Raw genomic sequence first — 15,154 nt, 5'->3', positions numbered from 1 at the left:
AGAAAGTACCTGTGGACACAGCATTAGAGAAGAAAGAACATACTGCAGGTTGGAAGACATTAAAAGCCTGGGATTCATTCAGCACTCCTAAAGAGCAAAATGATTTCCAGGAAAGGTAACCTTTTGCATGCACATAAATATAGCATAAACTGCTAGTGAATGTAGCACAGAAGCCCATTCCTGAAATAGTTCTCAACAATTATAATTCTCAGATGTCAGCCACAAGGAGATGGGTCTTTGCCTCCAAACGTAGTAGCGTTCAGTTACCCTACACCAGTATAACACCAGAGAATCATCATATGAAGAATTATTTGTAACTGTAAAGCACAGTGAGGAGACTGAATATTAGGAACTGACAGCCTCACCAATGTCAAAGGTCAAACGTGCCTTAAAAGAAGAGCAAAGAGTACAACTGAATTAAATACTACAATAAATAGCAAGCAAATAAAAAGGCTCAAGTAGCATTTCTTGAGAATAAAAATTATTTTTCAAACAAAATGGCATCCCAGCAAAGTTCTAGCATCCTCCCCTCCCTACAGTTTTCACCTCTTTAAAATCTAAAAAAGCACCTAGAAATTGATGTCTCTCACAGAAAGGAGAAGACAAATATTTGCAAGCCTGTCCAAGGAATTCAAATGCAAAATGGAAGTCTGCTAAGACTTCTCTAATCAATAGATAAGAGAAGTATTCATCAGGGCAATCTGCCCTAGCTAAAACTAAGCCCAGATAAATGAACTCCATAGAATTACAACCATTAACACTAAAATTTAAGGTATAAATACCAACACAATTACTAATAAATAAAGCGAGAATTGCCTGCTATTGCAATTCAAGGAAATCAGAAATCAAACCAATAAAAAGCATCATAATATATTTTACAGATGACATATCAGAAACTTCTGAAATTTGTTTCAAGTGGAAAACAGTGAAGGTTACAGAATGGCAGCTCTGTGAGTCACTTGGGTTTGCTGGACTCCACCAGATTATGATTCAACTTGTAGTACTAACAGAAAAGGCACTGACTAGGAATGCTTACTGCACTGCTCCATCATTTTAACAGCAGCAATGTATTCTTTCCTGACAGCATGCAGTTAACAGGGGAAAAACAAAGGTATTGCAGAATGTGGAATTTTTTTTTTTCCTGTGTTAAGTCTGAAAGGAAGCAAAATTAGCTTTGGAAGCACATAACTAATTTGCTGTGTGGAAAAAAAAAGGGGGGGGGCAGAGAGAAAGAATCTGTACAATTGCAAAGAGCAGAGCAGCCATCAGTAGAGAGGCCCAGTCATGCTGTCACAAGCAACTGCAGGGGTAAAAGAGGATTTTTATTATTTCACCTACCTTAATATTAACATATATCAAGCAGATAAAAGTACATAGGGTAATAAATCAAAATATTCTGTCCTATAAACCACAGTTAAATAACTGAAATACATGACACAATGTTCATTTGTTTGTTGAAACACAAATGGAATCTGTCCTGCTCACAGAGGAAACATCAAAAGGGCATAACATAATGATGTACAGCATCCCACTTCTGTGGGAGAGAGAGCAATGGATGAACTTTTCCCAGCAGTGACTGTTGCATAGCTTCAGAGAAGGACAAAGAAATCTGTGATATACAATAATCAGAACAGGCCTGAATGGAGACAACAAACATTTCAGTTCACATAGGTCACAGCTCGGATCTAAGTATATCATACACTTCAGCGTCCTTCAAGGTTGAGGAAGCAGATGGCAGGTCATATGACTCATTTCTGATATAAAATGTATTCTTGCAAGGCAACAGCACTGAAGAAGGGCAGAGAGAATAAATCTCTCAAACGCAGAAGTGGAATTAGCAGGCAAAGGAGGAAAACAATCCATAACAATTCCATAACTGGAAAACACTGCTCCTTATGTTTCATTTTTAATTTAAGATACAGTCAAGGAGTTTTCACAGCTGAAAAGGTCTCGCATAGCAGAAAGCTGTTCTTCGTCAAGTTTTTTGTTTTAAGATACCTTTGTTTTATGCGACCTTATAGAAATAAATTGATTGGTGTTTCAGATGCTATTTAAAATCAACTGTTAAAAAGTTTTTGTCATTTGTCATTTGAGCCTTTTGAATGTTGAATGTCTTATTTACAAATATTCCTTTCAGAATTGGACTTTTTCATACTGTCATTATTACTAAACTGGAAGCATTACTAAATCATGACTAGACATTTTTACAAAGTTTCTCTGACATCATATTATGTGTCATTCTCTACCCTTCAATGGAATTGATTTTATGCACTTCACTAAGAGAACCAGTGAAAATCTGAGTTTTATAGATTAGATAAGACCTCCTCAGAGAAAGAAGAGATGGAAGATTCATGGGGCTTTCTTCATGGCTTGTTCTCCATAATTGGTATGATTTTTCTTTAACTCATGTTTGGTTCTCATGATTCTGTGGCAAATTAGTGGAATGAAATACATAGGAATTTTTTTGTCTAGATTACCTTTTTAAAAAAAAATGAAATGACTTCATACTTGAACTGTCTGACATCAAAATAAATAAATTAGCGTTCACTCAAAAAAAGAATTACTTGGAAAATAAGTAAGTTGCATCCTACTGGAACTTGACTTTTCTACTATTCATCAGAAAGACTTTTTATGGAGCCACACGACAGCCAGACCCTTATCATACCTTAAACATCTGCCTATATAGAAAAGGATAGACAAGGCAAACAAAGGCAATGACAGAACTTCTCCCTAGAATACAAACAATATAAAACAGAATGACAAAAAAAGAAAAGAAATTGACTCATTCCTTCCAATAACCAGCAATAGGTCCAAAGAAATGCAGTCTCAACGAGATGCAGTTCCCTTGTCTGCTAACCCTACCCTTAAATGAGAGGAGGGATGGATCCAGGCCCCACTTCTTTGGATCACTCAAGTGCATTGCTTGATCCTGAGCTCCCTAGGTTAGCTGCACCTGGTGCTCAGCCATTGATTCAGGCAGAGACTTGGCAATTCCCCTAGAAGATTAAACTAAAGAGCTAACTGCTAGAAGTCTATCTATCTGCAGTAAAGAACATCACCTGTGGTAAGGGAGAGCTTACATGACGTTCTCTACGTCCTCAGAAGGGTTTTCATATTTCCACATCCTGATGTAGACTATGGAATAATCAGACACCAGATTAGAACCACTGAGTCTGTAGCACTGACTGCACCATTTTCTGCAGCTCCTCCTGCAGCATAGGAAAGCCCCATGAGTGCTGCTCTGCAGTACAGGATGGAGCACACAAAATCTTCCCACAGTCTTGGGCTATGGTGAGCCTTGAAGTTTTCTATATCTTGTGCCATTCCTCCTCCAGGCATGCCCAGATGTGGGGAGATAACTGTGCAGTAAACTGAACATCTCATCTGACGCAGTTCACACTGGGTGTCTTTGTATAGGCGTATAGTACTGGAGGATATCCCATGGTGAGACATGGTGTCACATGACTTTGAATTTTCAGTCTCTTCATTTTTTACACAGTGTGTCTTTTCATCTCATGGCAGCACGGCTGATGGCAATTCCACCGATGGCAATTTAAATGATCACAGCAGATTCGTTAAATGCAAAGACAGCTGCCGCGTAACAAAGTAAAAGGGAGCATTTATTTTGTTTGTGCTTTGTTCTGAGTAGAGGGGGTTACAGCTACACCCCGGGGTTACTCAGCCAGCCCCGCGTACCACCGTGCTCTGCCGTGGGGCTGAGCAGGGCGCAGCGGGGGCCCAGAGCGCGGGCGGAACGTCAGGCGCGGAGCTCAGCGTTCCGGCCGGCGGCGGTGCCGTGCGCACAGTGACACCGCGCGGCCGCTTCTCGCCCGCCCCCGCGGGTGGCTGCCGGGAGCCAAGATGGAGGCGGCGAGCAGAGCGGGGCAGGAGATCAGCTTGGCGGCCCTCAAGCAGCACGATCCGTACATCACCAGTATCGCCGACGTGACCGGGCAGGTCGCGCTCTACAGCTTCAGCCCGAAGGCTAACGAGTGGGTAAGTGGGGAACAGCTCTCCCTGCTCTTCCGGCCGAAGGGGCGGCGGGTCGCGATGGGGCCGCGGCCGCCCGGTTTGGGATTTAGGGCCTTCCCCCGGCAGGGTTCGGCTCGGGAGGCGGTTTTGCCTGAGGAGAGCTGTGCCCGGTCCGTGCCGGAGCGGCGGCGGGGCGGGGGTTGGTGCCGCAGGGCGGGCGGCTCGATGGATCTCGCCGTCGGTTGTTGCTCGCAGCCCTATTTTAGGAACAGCCGGCTTTGAGAAGCAGCGTTCGTCATTGCGTTAAAGCGTAGCTTTGGCCTGAGGTGCTTTCCTTTTTGGTTTGGGTCTTGGTGTCCGGACGGCAGGGAAGAGGCACCTTTAGCGGTGTTGGTTAAGGAAGAAGCGCTACCCAGGGTCAGGGCATAGCCGTACCGTGCCCCTCCAACTTTCTCTGACTGCTGCCGTCTCATCACAAAGCTCAGAAGGCATAAATACGCTGCAGTTCACCTTCTTGTGCTCAGCCCTGGAGCTGTGTGTGGCTCTCAGCACTGGGGACCTTGACACGTGTGGTAAGCTTGGAAATTTCAAGTGGGAAGCAGCTGTGGTGCATAGCTACGTTGTTTTGTTGTTGTCTGTGCTGGTACTGTGGGCATTTAAGTAAGCGACCTGTCTGCTGTGTGCAGATAGCAGCCAGTGTCTGAGAATAAGGAGCTGTGAGCAAAGCGTTCGGCTCTGACTGGTCAGGCTGGGCGTATGCCGTGTAACACATCAGTGAGTTAAGAACATGAAGTACATCTCCTGGAAGTGGATTTAATTTTTACTAGGGAAAAAGGAGGTCATTGCTGAAAAGGAGGGATGGCAAACTTCTGTGGCAAGATAAGAATATTGTAAATGATACCTCTAATTAAAACATTACACAGAAGCTAGCGAGAATATTCCCTAAACATACGTACTGTTTTTTATAGGAGAAGACTGACATAGAAGGTACCTTGTTTGTGTACAAAAGGTAAGGGTTATTTTTATGTCTTCTTTTCTGCTCTAAGAAGAAAACAAGACTCATGTGGCTCCATATGCAGCTTTCATAGTAGATTTATTGCATGCAGTAATGTTTGTCTAGTGATTAACATATATGTGTGTATTTTGAGAGGACTAAACTGTGCAAAGGCGAATGACCCTGTTAAAATTACTGCTGAAAAATCGTCATACTTAGTAATTGCTTCATATGTATCCACACAGAAATGTAGTTTATCAATCTGCATTTGTTAATACAGTAGCATTTGGTTTTGTGTTTGTTAAATGCTGAGAAATCCTTGGCTTTCTAACATGTGTGAAGTTGCTAATGAAAACAGTATAGATGACAAATTAAAAAATCTCTCATCACTTTATTTCTTTAATATCCTGTCTGGTTCTGTAAATGTATTATGCTAGTTAAGTCACTTGGGGGCCTCTTGATTTCCTCATTAGAACAGAAAGAAATTCACAATTACTTGTGGTAAAGAAAAGGATTGAACAGGAATAATTTGTTTCAGAAGCACTCCATAAATACAACTAATAATAAACCTTTTAAGTTGCAAATCAGAAACCTAACAATGAAATAAGTCTGCTGTGTGTATGATGTGAGTAATGCAGACATAATGAACCTGTCCCAAAGCATACTGTCACAAACTATAGGTTGTTCCAATAATTTTGTCTTGGCACTATAAAGGGATGCGAATAACCTAGTGCTCTTAACTTTGCTTGAGTTCCAAGTTTGGAAATAGTGTAGGAAAAACAATCAAATTAAAAACTAAAGAGAGAGTTTTCCCATGACAACCTGTTTATTTCACAAAAGCTCTGTTAGGAACATTAAAGACAGCCTTGGAATGGCAAGGACTGTTTGCCTCCTCCATAGCAGCTCTTGGCAGATTTTGTTGCTGGTCATTCAGTAAACATGGCCGTGTTGCTATAAAAATCTTTATACTTAATACCTAATTATGTCTGATTTTTGCCCGAGTATCTTTTGTTTTCTTAGCTAATTATTTTTATTAGACATGAGTGACCTAAAACAAGCTACTGCCCCAGAGGCCTTCATTTTGCTGCTGTGTTCATTATGTGGCTGCTTATGGGTACAACATGTTTGTTTTTGAACAGCATTTTCGTTTTTTTTTCTTTTTTTTTTTTTTTTTTGCAGCGTATCTTTGATTCTGCAGTTCACAACTGTTATGTTATTTCTAATTGTAGTTGAGTTAAGCATGATTTTAAATTGACATTAGTTGGCTCGCCAAGAGATGACTTGGAAGAAAAGAACAAATATTGGATATTCAGGACTACTAAAGTGTCAGTTCATAAAATAATGGAGTTTTGAGGATTAATTCATAACTGTTTCAGAAAACTGTGTTGTTCAAGGTCTCAATCCTTGCTTTTGTTTTAATTGAAACAATAGGTCTGCTTCTCCATACCATGTTTTTACAATAGTGAATCGACTGAACATGCACAACTTAGTTGAACCAGTGAATAAAGACTTGGAGTTTCAGCTTCATGAACCTTTTCTTCTCTACAGAAATGCTAGCTGTGAGTATAACTTCCTCTAATCCATATGGATGTAGTATTCTGTTTTATAACCTAGACTGCTTTCTATTACTGTGGTGTGTTTCAAGCATAATGCAGTGGGCCAGGTTCCAGTGGGATGTGTGGTACTTTGTGCCTACAGTGCTAGATTTATGTAAGTAGCAGTGCAATGCATTGTGATCACCTGCTTTCAGTAAAAAAGGGTTTGACTATGAAAGTTCAATATTGTTATTCTCATGTTTTTAATTAATGGCCTCATTGATTTAATCTGAACATATACAGTGCTACAAGAATACTGAAGATTGATAATTTTCTTGGTGTGTGGTAACTGTTGAGTCTGGCCTGAACCACTGATTGAGCACCTGGGAAAGGACCCGGTCAGCCCTGGGAGCACAGGTGAAGGCAATTCAGCTGTGTGACAGGAAGGGGTGGAATTTGGCTGCACCTCTCTTAGACCTCAGTTAAGGGCTGACTGCTGCTAGGGAAGGACCTCTTCCTGGAGATCCCTCCTTGGTGAAGCTTTCCCCTGTGAAACTAGAATCTTCTGATATGGATGAGCAGTCTTCCTTCCTTTCCGTATTGTGCCTTTTGTCATCACACCTTTGTTGCGATGCCTTTCCCACTGTATTGATCCATTTACTTGCTACACTTGGTGATGAATGTTATTAAGTAGTTCTGAGGGCTTCAAGAGCCACAGTTGAGACTTTGTGCTTGTTTTAAAAAAAAGAAATTTTAAATATTCATCAGTGGTTCTTTGAAGGGATTGAGAGAATGACCTAGTTGTAGGTGTTAGTTTCTTTCTCTAGAGTACTGTGTGTACTCTGGAGAAAAATGTCTGCTAAATTTCTGCAGATCTAGGCTCCAGCAATTTGTGAGTGCTGGGAGATGTATGGTTTAAAAAAGTCATATATTCTTGCTACTACTTGATTTCTAGTGTCAGCACTGGGTTAGCAGTTAAGTTAGAGTCCCCATGTGCTGTGTTCCAGTTAGGCACACAGTAAAAATCCTATTGCTCCAAAAAGTTCAGTCTAGAATTGAGATAGTTCTTACAGAGGAAATGAAGGGGTGTGTGTGTATGAAGTTCTCTTGAAGGCTGGTGGAATAAAAGATATGCCAAAGATTAGAGAGCTCTCATGATATAAAAACTGTCTTTTTATATCCTTGATTTGGACTAAGTTCTTGAAATTAGTTTGCTGTATAATGATACGGTCTTACTAAATTACTTGGAGAGCCTGTGTCTGGATAAATTGCTTTCTCAACACAATCTCTATTTGATATCACCTAATGTCCCCTTGAATGGCAAACAGGAATGCTGTTTTGGCTACGCTTCAGTGTACCCAGGAGAAGAGTCAAATGTTAATCCCATCTTGTCCTTCTCTGCACCATCCCCTACAGAAAACTATATCTAGATTTTTTTCTATTCCTTGTTATTTCAGTGCTGCTAACTCTATTATATTCTGCTTTTAGTTGTTGGGTTTGGAATTTTCTTCCCTGAATGCAACTTCCCCAATTGCCTGACCTCCATCCATTGAATTAATTAGGGAAAAAAATGTGTACGTGTAGTGGAAATGTTCAGTGTTAAATACATTTTCCTCTATCTGCTTAGTATTCCAAAAACATAAAGCAAGTAAAAATGTCACCTCTAGGACTGGTTTGTATTTACAAACTTGAACACATGTATGTAAGTGAGGCAATTACTGGTGAAGGATCTCTTCATGCAGTAAATGATCTGCTTCTGCTCAGCTGTCTGCTGGTGTGAAAACTACATTTTTTTCTGACTAAGTCAGTGGGTAAGGCAGTGCCCACCTCTGAGGGCTTTGTGCTGTCTAACTGAAAAATTTAATGTGTAGTTCTTCAAAGATCTTTTAATGATGGAGAGGATGGACTGCTAGGTTGAACAAGATCAAAATGCCACTTAAAGTGCTGGCAGTAATCTTATCTGTTTTCTCTATCCTTCTTGAGCAGGACTCTTAAGTTGTCCTGTTAAAATTGCTGAACTATTGAACTGACAGTTGTTTCCTTAGCTTGCCAGTTCAGACTACCTGATTTAGAACTGCAAAATCACGTTTGTTTTTACTGCTGTTTGTCTCTGCCAAACAGCAGTATATTTAGGTTATAACAGGATCAATGGCAAATCATGCTTTATGCTTCCCCAGGGCATGGCAGAAATAAAAGATGATCAAAACAGCATTGTGCCACTGTGCCTTTGTGCCACCATTTGAGACAGGCTCTATGTCAATGATATTTATAAGAGATGATGGTACTGTTTTCTAAACTTCACAGTTTCATTGGCCCTGGATTTTGCCATTATTATCTTATGTATTATCTTATTATCTTACTATCTTGTGTTCAGGCCTCTGGCACTTCTTAAGTGACATGGAGCTGTCCTGAGGATGTTGGGTGATGTACAGCAGTCTATGCAGAGCCACTGACGAGTTTTAAGAGAAATTTTGCGAATTGAAGATAACCATTGTTTTGATTTGGCCAGGGGCTGTAAGAATGATCTGCCTGTCAAGCTAGATGACAATGTTTGTGGGTTTTACCATTGTTTTACAGTTGGATTTCTTCAAATTATGTTTTGTATATATAATGGGATTTTTAGATTGCTGTGTGATAAAACTAAACTTTGCTAAGCTGAAACTTGAGATTCTTTATCTATTTACATGAAGGATTTTTTGAGTTCTTAAAACATCCTAAGAACAACTGAGGGAATTGAATTATTCCAATGGAAGGGAGACCTCTCTTCGATTGTTTTTGTTTTTCCCTGTTCATGCAGGTTGGAATGAGGAGCTTTTCATGGCTATGCTACTACCAGAATAGATCAAATGATAGGATATCTTTCTTATACCTGCTGTCTGTTGGGTTCACTTAATACTTGAAGCCTGATGTCTATTGTTCCTCAGAAAACAATACTTTGTTAGTATTTTGCAGTTAACTGAGAAATCTGAGAAAATTATTCTGACAATGTAAGCCTAAAAACAGTATGAAAACCTAAAATTTTTGAAGCAGGCTATGTATACTTTTCAAGCAGCATTATGAACACTGTTAAAATTTGAGCTTTTTATTCACTGCAGTCACATCCTAAAGCAAAAATGACAGCAGTGTGGTGAATGAGGTGCTGTTAAACATTATACCAGATGCAGTGGTAAAAGAAAGTATTCTTCTGTTGCTAGACAGAATAAGAAAACTAATATCTCCTAGTAAGAATGAATCAAGAAAGAAATGCAGTTAAATTCTCTTTTGGTGATATAGCAGATGTTTTCATTTAGAGTTCTTCTCAAAAGCTAGATTAGCTTGTTTCATATTTAACGTGTCATTTATTTTTGCTTAATCTGCAATATATTGTTGTGTACATTTGAACCTTGACTAGCTTTCTGTCTGGATGCATGCGTGTTCTTCAGGGTGTTCAGAGCATGTGTTTGTAAAGCACTGAATTCTAGTGATGTATTTCTCACCAACCTTATCTTGCTTCCTCTTACTCGTATCTAGTGAAAAAGGATATTCAACTCTACTAAAAAATGCATGTGGTTCTGCCAGTTAAAATAGTAGTAGCCCCATCTGAAAGTCCTGTACTTCCTTTTAATCTATAATGTGAGAATTTGGAGCATGGTCACTACTGTGCAGCAATATTTTTTTGCAGGTATTGCTAAAGTTTGCTAAATAATAAAGTTAGTAAAAGTTTTAGATAATGAGTAACTTACCTCTCAATTTCTTCAAGAAGTGTTCTTCTGAGTCCTTCTCGTTTATAACCTGCCCTCTGCAGTGGCGGTGTTGGTCTGGATTAAAAGGCTTTCCAATGCAGGATAGTTCTCTTGGAAGGTCGAGTGGATTTATTTCCATCATCCTGAAAAGGCAGATGCCAAGCGTAAAACTTAATTATTAAAATAAACACTCAGTGTTTGGATTTTTTTTTCTCTTCTTGCTTCTTACTCCTTGTCCAATGGTGCAGTGGTTAGTGAAACAAAAGTAATGGATGTTGTGAGACTTACAACCCTGCAGTGTGGATCCAGTGTCTTCTGGATCTTTTATATTGTCATTAATTAAACTTGTTTTTTGAACAGCGCAACCAAAAGAAATTGCTTTCTTTCAAATGGCTTTTAAAATTCTTTGAAAGAACTTCTGATTGGTTTCAAAATAGGAAGTCTCTACTATTAAGGGAAATCTCATTATCTCTTCTCCATTCAGCTGCCACTGTGTAGCATACAAGATATCTCTGACTAGTGAAGCTGAGTGGCTCTCCAGCAAGCACATCAACTTAGTGGTTTAGTCAGAGATAAGGAGTCTGTTCTTGTTACTTTTGCAGCAGAAGAGGCAATGCAAGTAGGGGGAGGGAGGAAAAAACATTGAAAGCTGTTAAGCAGTGCTAAAAATATTCCTTTTGACCTGAAATGTGGCATTCGAACTGCAAGAGGTTTTCTGCCATAGCTCAGCATCCCACAGTCGTAGTGCTTCTCATTCCATGCTATGCTTAATCAAATTAAGTAGTTTCTGGATCCTGGATGTTGTTTGCCACCTGCTGAGTTACCCCTGTGCAACTGCTTGTGGGATTGTGCAGCTTTGTGAACTGGATTTGTGAAATGCCCTTAGATATCCAAAACAATACGAATGGAATGGGACTTTTATAGAATGATTTCTCCTGATTTATAAATCTATGCAAAGGCTAACATTAAAATTAAGGAAAGTAAAAGTAGTGAATGAGGAATCTTGGTGAGAAGGAGATTAGAGCAGAGTGTCTGGGGAGACTTGAGATTTCAGCTAATCCTTCTACTGAAGTACAAGCTTGAAGAGCTTAATTATGTGCATTTGTCTTTAACTATTTGAAATGTAAAATGATGCCTATGTCAGCTCTTCTATGGGAGTGAGATAAAATTAAGTTATTGTCATTTGTTATATTTTAGGACGATTTCAAAATATGATCCTTTCTTCGCAGAGTTTGGCTCTTTCTGCTTCAGTCACTGTATAATGTATAAAATGGAACTGTAAAATATTTTTTCTCTCTTCCCATGAAGTCTTCCATCTAGTTATGGTAACTTTTTAAAATGTATCATCTTTTTGGATGAGATCAAGCCATATCTGCACAGATGGCTAACCTGCCTTAGGCAAGAGAGTGGTAGTGTCTGCAGTCTCTCAAACTGGCACTCCTGATGAACCCCACATACTTCTCTTTCAACACAGTATTCTCAGGCCACATTCTCATGAACGTTTCAGCAACTTTGCCCTCCTCTGCAGCCCTGAGTGTCTTGTTTCTGTCCTCTCTCTTGTGACAGACAGCATGGTTGTCAAGCTGATGTGTAAACAATATCAAGGAACTGGTCTGGATGAAACCGACTGGAGGGTGGATTGAGGTAGTATGAGTAATGGCAAAGTTGTGAGAGTGTGAGTGGTAAGGCTGTCTCTTTCCACTAATTCAAAATGAAACCTGCAGGCGTGTAATGAAGCCTTCGTTATGTTGCCAGTGCATGGCCTCTCTTGATGTGGTGGTGTGTTATCCCTGCTCTGAGTTGGATCTGTTATCTGGACAGCATTGGAACAGTAATCTGGCTGCTCCATGAAGCAGCAGGATCCCAGTGTAGAAGAGGTAAACATGAGAAGTTGGATATTACTTGTGTAATACTTGAATTGCTGTTATTAATAAAAGTGGCATAATGAACTTGCCCAGATACCTAATGCCTGAGAACAATTTAGATGAAGATAAAACAATTTGCCAGTAATTTATTGTCTGGTTTGGCTTTGATATGAGTTACTCATGACTTCATCTGTTAATGTAAAGTGAATCCAACTGAAAGATATTGATGATGATTACAGATTGACTCTACTTAATTACTGAAGATGCTGCCTAGCAGTGAGTATAGAAAAGACAGAGTAGAAGTGTTGAAGTAGGTGGAAAATTAAGTGAGCAGAGAGGTTGGATGAAACTGGTATAGAGCTGTAGTGGAAAGACATGCCATGAGATGTCCAACATTCAGCCAGTGTTTACTGGATCTGACAATCCAGGTTGGAGAAGTACTGAGTCGAATACAAGGATGCTGTTAGCTAAAGTTGTATCATATGTAGTGATCAGTTGATGCAGAGAGTTGAAAAGTGTCTGAGAGAGCTGAACTGATGGTACAAAGGAGTCCTCTTTCTAAAAGAGGAAGGCGAACACTGGAGTCTGTTGGACTCTGTTTAATGTAATGCCCAAGGGCACATGTTCATAATCTGCTTTAGATCTTTGTAACATTGTTAGTGTTCTTTGGTGACTCCTTGCAATTATTTGTCAGTACTACAAAGTGTCTGGTGAGGTGGGAATGATACTCTGTAGACAGAGCCAAGTTTTTGAATCTACTTCAGAACAGTGTGCTACTCTTATCATTGGTCCCATTAAGTTATCATTATAGGTTCCTTATCTTTATTTCTTCAGTAAGTATGCTTTTGAAGAAGCTTTCTTCTTTTAGTAGTGTATCTGCTAAAAGATAGTAGGAAAGGAAGGAGCTTTTATTTAGCATTAAAATCTACTTTATGACTAAAGAAATAGCTCAAACTGAAGTGTTTTAGGTTTCGATGTGATAGATGGCCAGTTATATTAAAGTCAATTTTCATAAATGTTTCATAAACATTGTCTACATGTATGAAGTGCTTTTTAATTGGCTTATGTTGTTTTCTAGGACAGGCTTTAAATTGTGCTATATTGACTTATTTGCTTATGACTAGAAGAGCTTTATTGGTTATTATTTATTCTAGAACTTTTAAAGAAACGTACTTGAATGTAGTTGTTTGGAAGAACAATAAGAAGATAAAGTAGGACTGTGGTTTGTCCTAGGATGTTGTTATAGAAAGAACATGTGGGCACAGCAGTTTTGTCTGATACAGTAAGACTAGGGTAACTAGAAGTTCTGAAATTTTTGGTGTGACAAAGTAATTTTGAATGGGCTTTGGTTGAGATTTTGAGTTGGGAGGGCAGGAAGGGACTTTAAATAATAAAAATCTTGAAGTGTCAAGATGTTACTAGTTACAAAAAGTTAGTTACAAATATGTATCTTTAACTCATTCTTTCCCTTTACAGATTTCAATTAATAAAAATATTGACATGAACATCAATATAAAGATGACTTAGGCTAAAACTATCTTTTTCAGGCATGAAAACAATCCAGTGGCAATATGTAAAATGTCTAATTGCCTTTTGAGAAATTTTACGCTGTACATTGGTAAATTTCATTGGTGAAGCAAGATATGAAATAACTAGCTGTGTGAATTGAATCAAATATGGTTCTGAAGATCTGTTGTGTTGGCACAGCTTTGGGCCATCCCATGAGGAGATGAGGATGTGTGAGGGTAAAAATGACATCATTATGATGTGATTGCTAAATAAATTCCATGTTGGCACTGCTGACCATGTTTCTGATGTCTTTCAGCTGAATGGTCAGTATCTAATTTGGCCAACTTTCGGGGAGTTTTCCTTGTCCTGAAAGCCAGGTTGAGCTTGGTGACTTGCTGAGCTGAAAACCTTTTGCCCTTGCTGTTTTGTCATTGCTGCCTTCAATGAGTAGTGTTCAATCTGCATCTAGTTTTAAGCTGCTCCGTGAGTGTGAAAGTGTGATTGGAGCTTTGCTGCCACTTCCTTCCAATGCTATTACTCCTTAGAAAAAAGAATTTGGAGAGGGCACCTTCCACAGAGCCTCTGACTGAATTCTCGTAACTCAAACTTGAATGTGTTCGTTGAACTGCAAAAACTGACAAATTTAAAAACGAGTGTTCAAAAAAACCAAAAACAAAAACAAAAAAACCCTGACACAAGGGTGGTCTTTAGCCCAGTTTAGTGGTAAAATCTGCCATTCTAAGTAGAGGGTTGCAACTGTAGTAAGAAGGCATCTGGTATGTTATTTCCTTGATATTTTTATTTGTGATCAAACATCAAAGTCTTGTCATGCATCCATTTAATCTGATTTACACTGTGTATGTGTTTGCTTACATGCTATTTGTAATCACTTATTTAGAAAGTATTTGATCATGCAGAGGACGTTTGAGTTGATGTTAATTCACATATTGCAGAGCCAATGGGCTGGTTTTTTTTGCTTCCTTCCTACTGATTTATTTACCAACTGTTGTCTTACACTGCCTTTTTTTTTCCTTGTTTTCAAGTGTCAATTTACAGTATCTGGTTTTATGACAAGAATGACTGTCATCGAATAGCAAAACTCATGGCTAAGTAAGTACTGCTGTTTTGTTCTTTGTAATTCTTTCACGTAATACAACCACTATGTATTGTACTTTTGTTTTGCATAGAGAGAAATATTGCAGAACTAAAAATTGCATAAGGAGCATTGGCTGAATAGTGAAATAAAGGCTTGTTGTTGCTAAATTGCTGGGTTATTATACAGATCTCATTTTTTTTCTTTTTCTGGAGATAAAAGATTGTTTATAATGCTGCCACGTCTGCTCTTATTTTGTAGCTCCTGAGACTCCTGAAGTCTCTTCACAGGCTGTGCAGCAGGAGCATTTCTGAAATGATCTTGTTTTAAAGAAACTTTAGAAGTTGTGTTTGCAGTAACAAAGTGTTCAAGCTGCTGTCCGTACAGCTGTACAGTTTCCGCATCTGTTCTGTAGTGCGGATGGTTGCACTGGCACTGCTGGAAAGGACTTCAGAGTGTAGAAG

The 15,154-nt window shown here is 39.2% G+C and overlaps 1 protein-coding gene across 3 annotated transcripts in view; it reads left to right on the top strand.

The window, feature by feature from the left end:
• Window positions 1-3,819: 3,819 nt before the first annotated feature.
• Window positions 3,820-15,154, top strand: part of DCP1A (decapping mRNA 1A) — a 30,192-nt gene continuing 18,857 nt past the window's right edge. For 2 of the 3 annotated variants that reach the window (XM_052678878.1, XM_052678879.1), the window contains exons 1-4: window positions 3,820-3,996; window positions 4,941-4,981; window positions 6,398-6,525; window positions 14,641-14,707. In XM_052678878.1, the coding sequence (XP_052534838.1) occupies window positions 3,862-3,996; window positions 4,941-4,981; window positions 6,398-6,525; window positions 14,641-14,707 (371 nt within the window). In that variant the 5' untranslated portion in view covers window positions 3,820-3,861. Of the gene's footprint in view, window positions 3,997-4,278; window positions 4,545-4,940; window positions 4,982-6,397; window positions 6,526-14,640; window positions 14,708-15,154 lie in introns of those variants that run through there. The other variant, XM_052678880.1, reaches the window with a different exon arrangement.

The sequence above is a fragment of the Tympanuchus pallidicinctus genome, unplaced genomic scaffold (assembly GCF_026119805.1).
Source record: "Tympanuchus pallidicinctus isolate F22 unplaced genomic scaffold, pur_lepc_1.0 scaffold17, whole genome shotgun sequence".
In the NCBI taxonomy this organism is placed as follows: Eukaryota; Metazoa; Chordata; class Aves; order Galliformes; family Phasianidae; genus Tympanuchus; species Tympanuchus pallidicinctus.
This window is presented reverse-complemented; position numbering and strand designations above follow the sequence as displayed.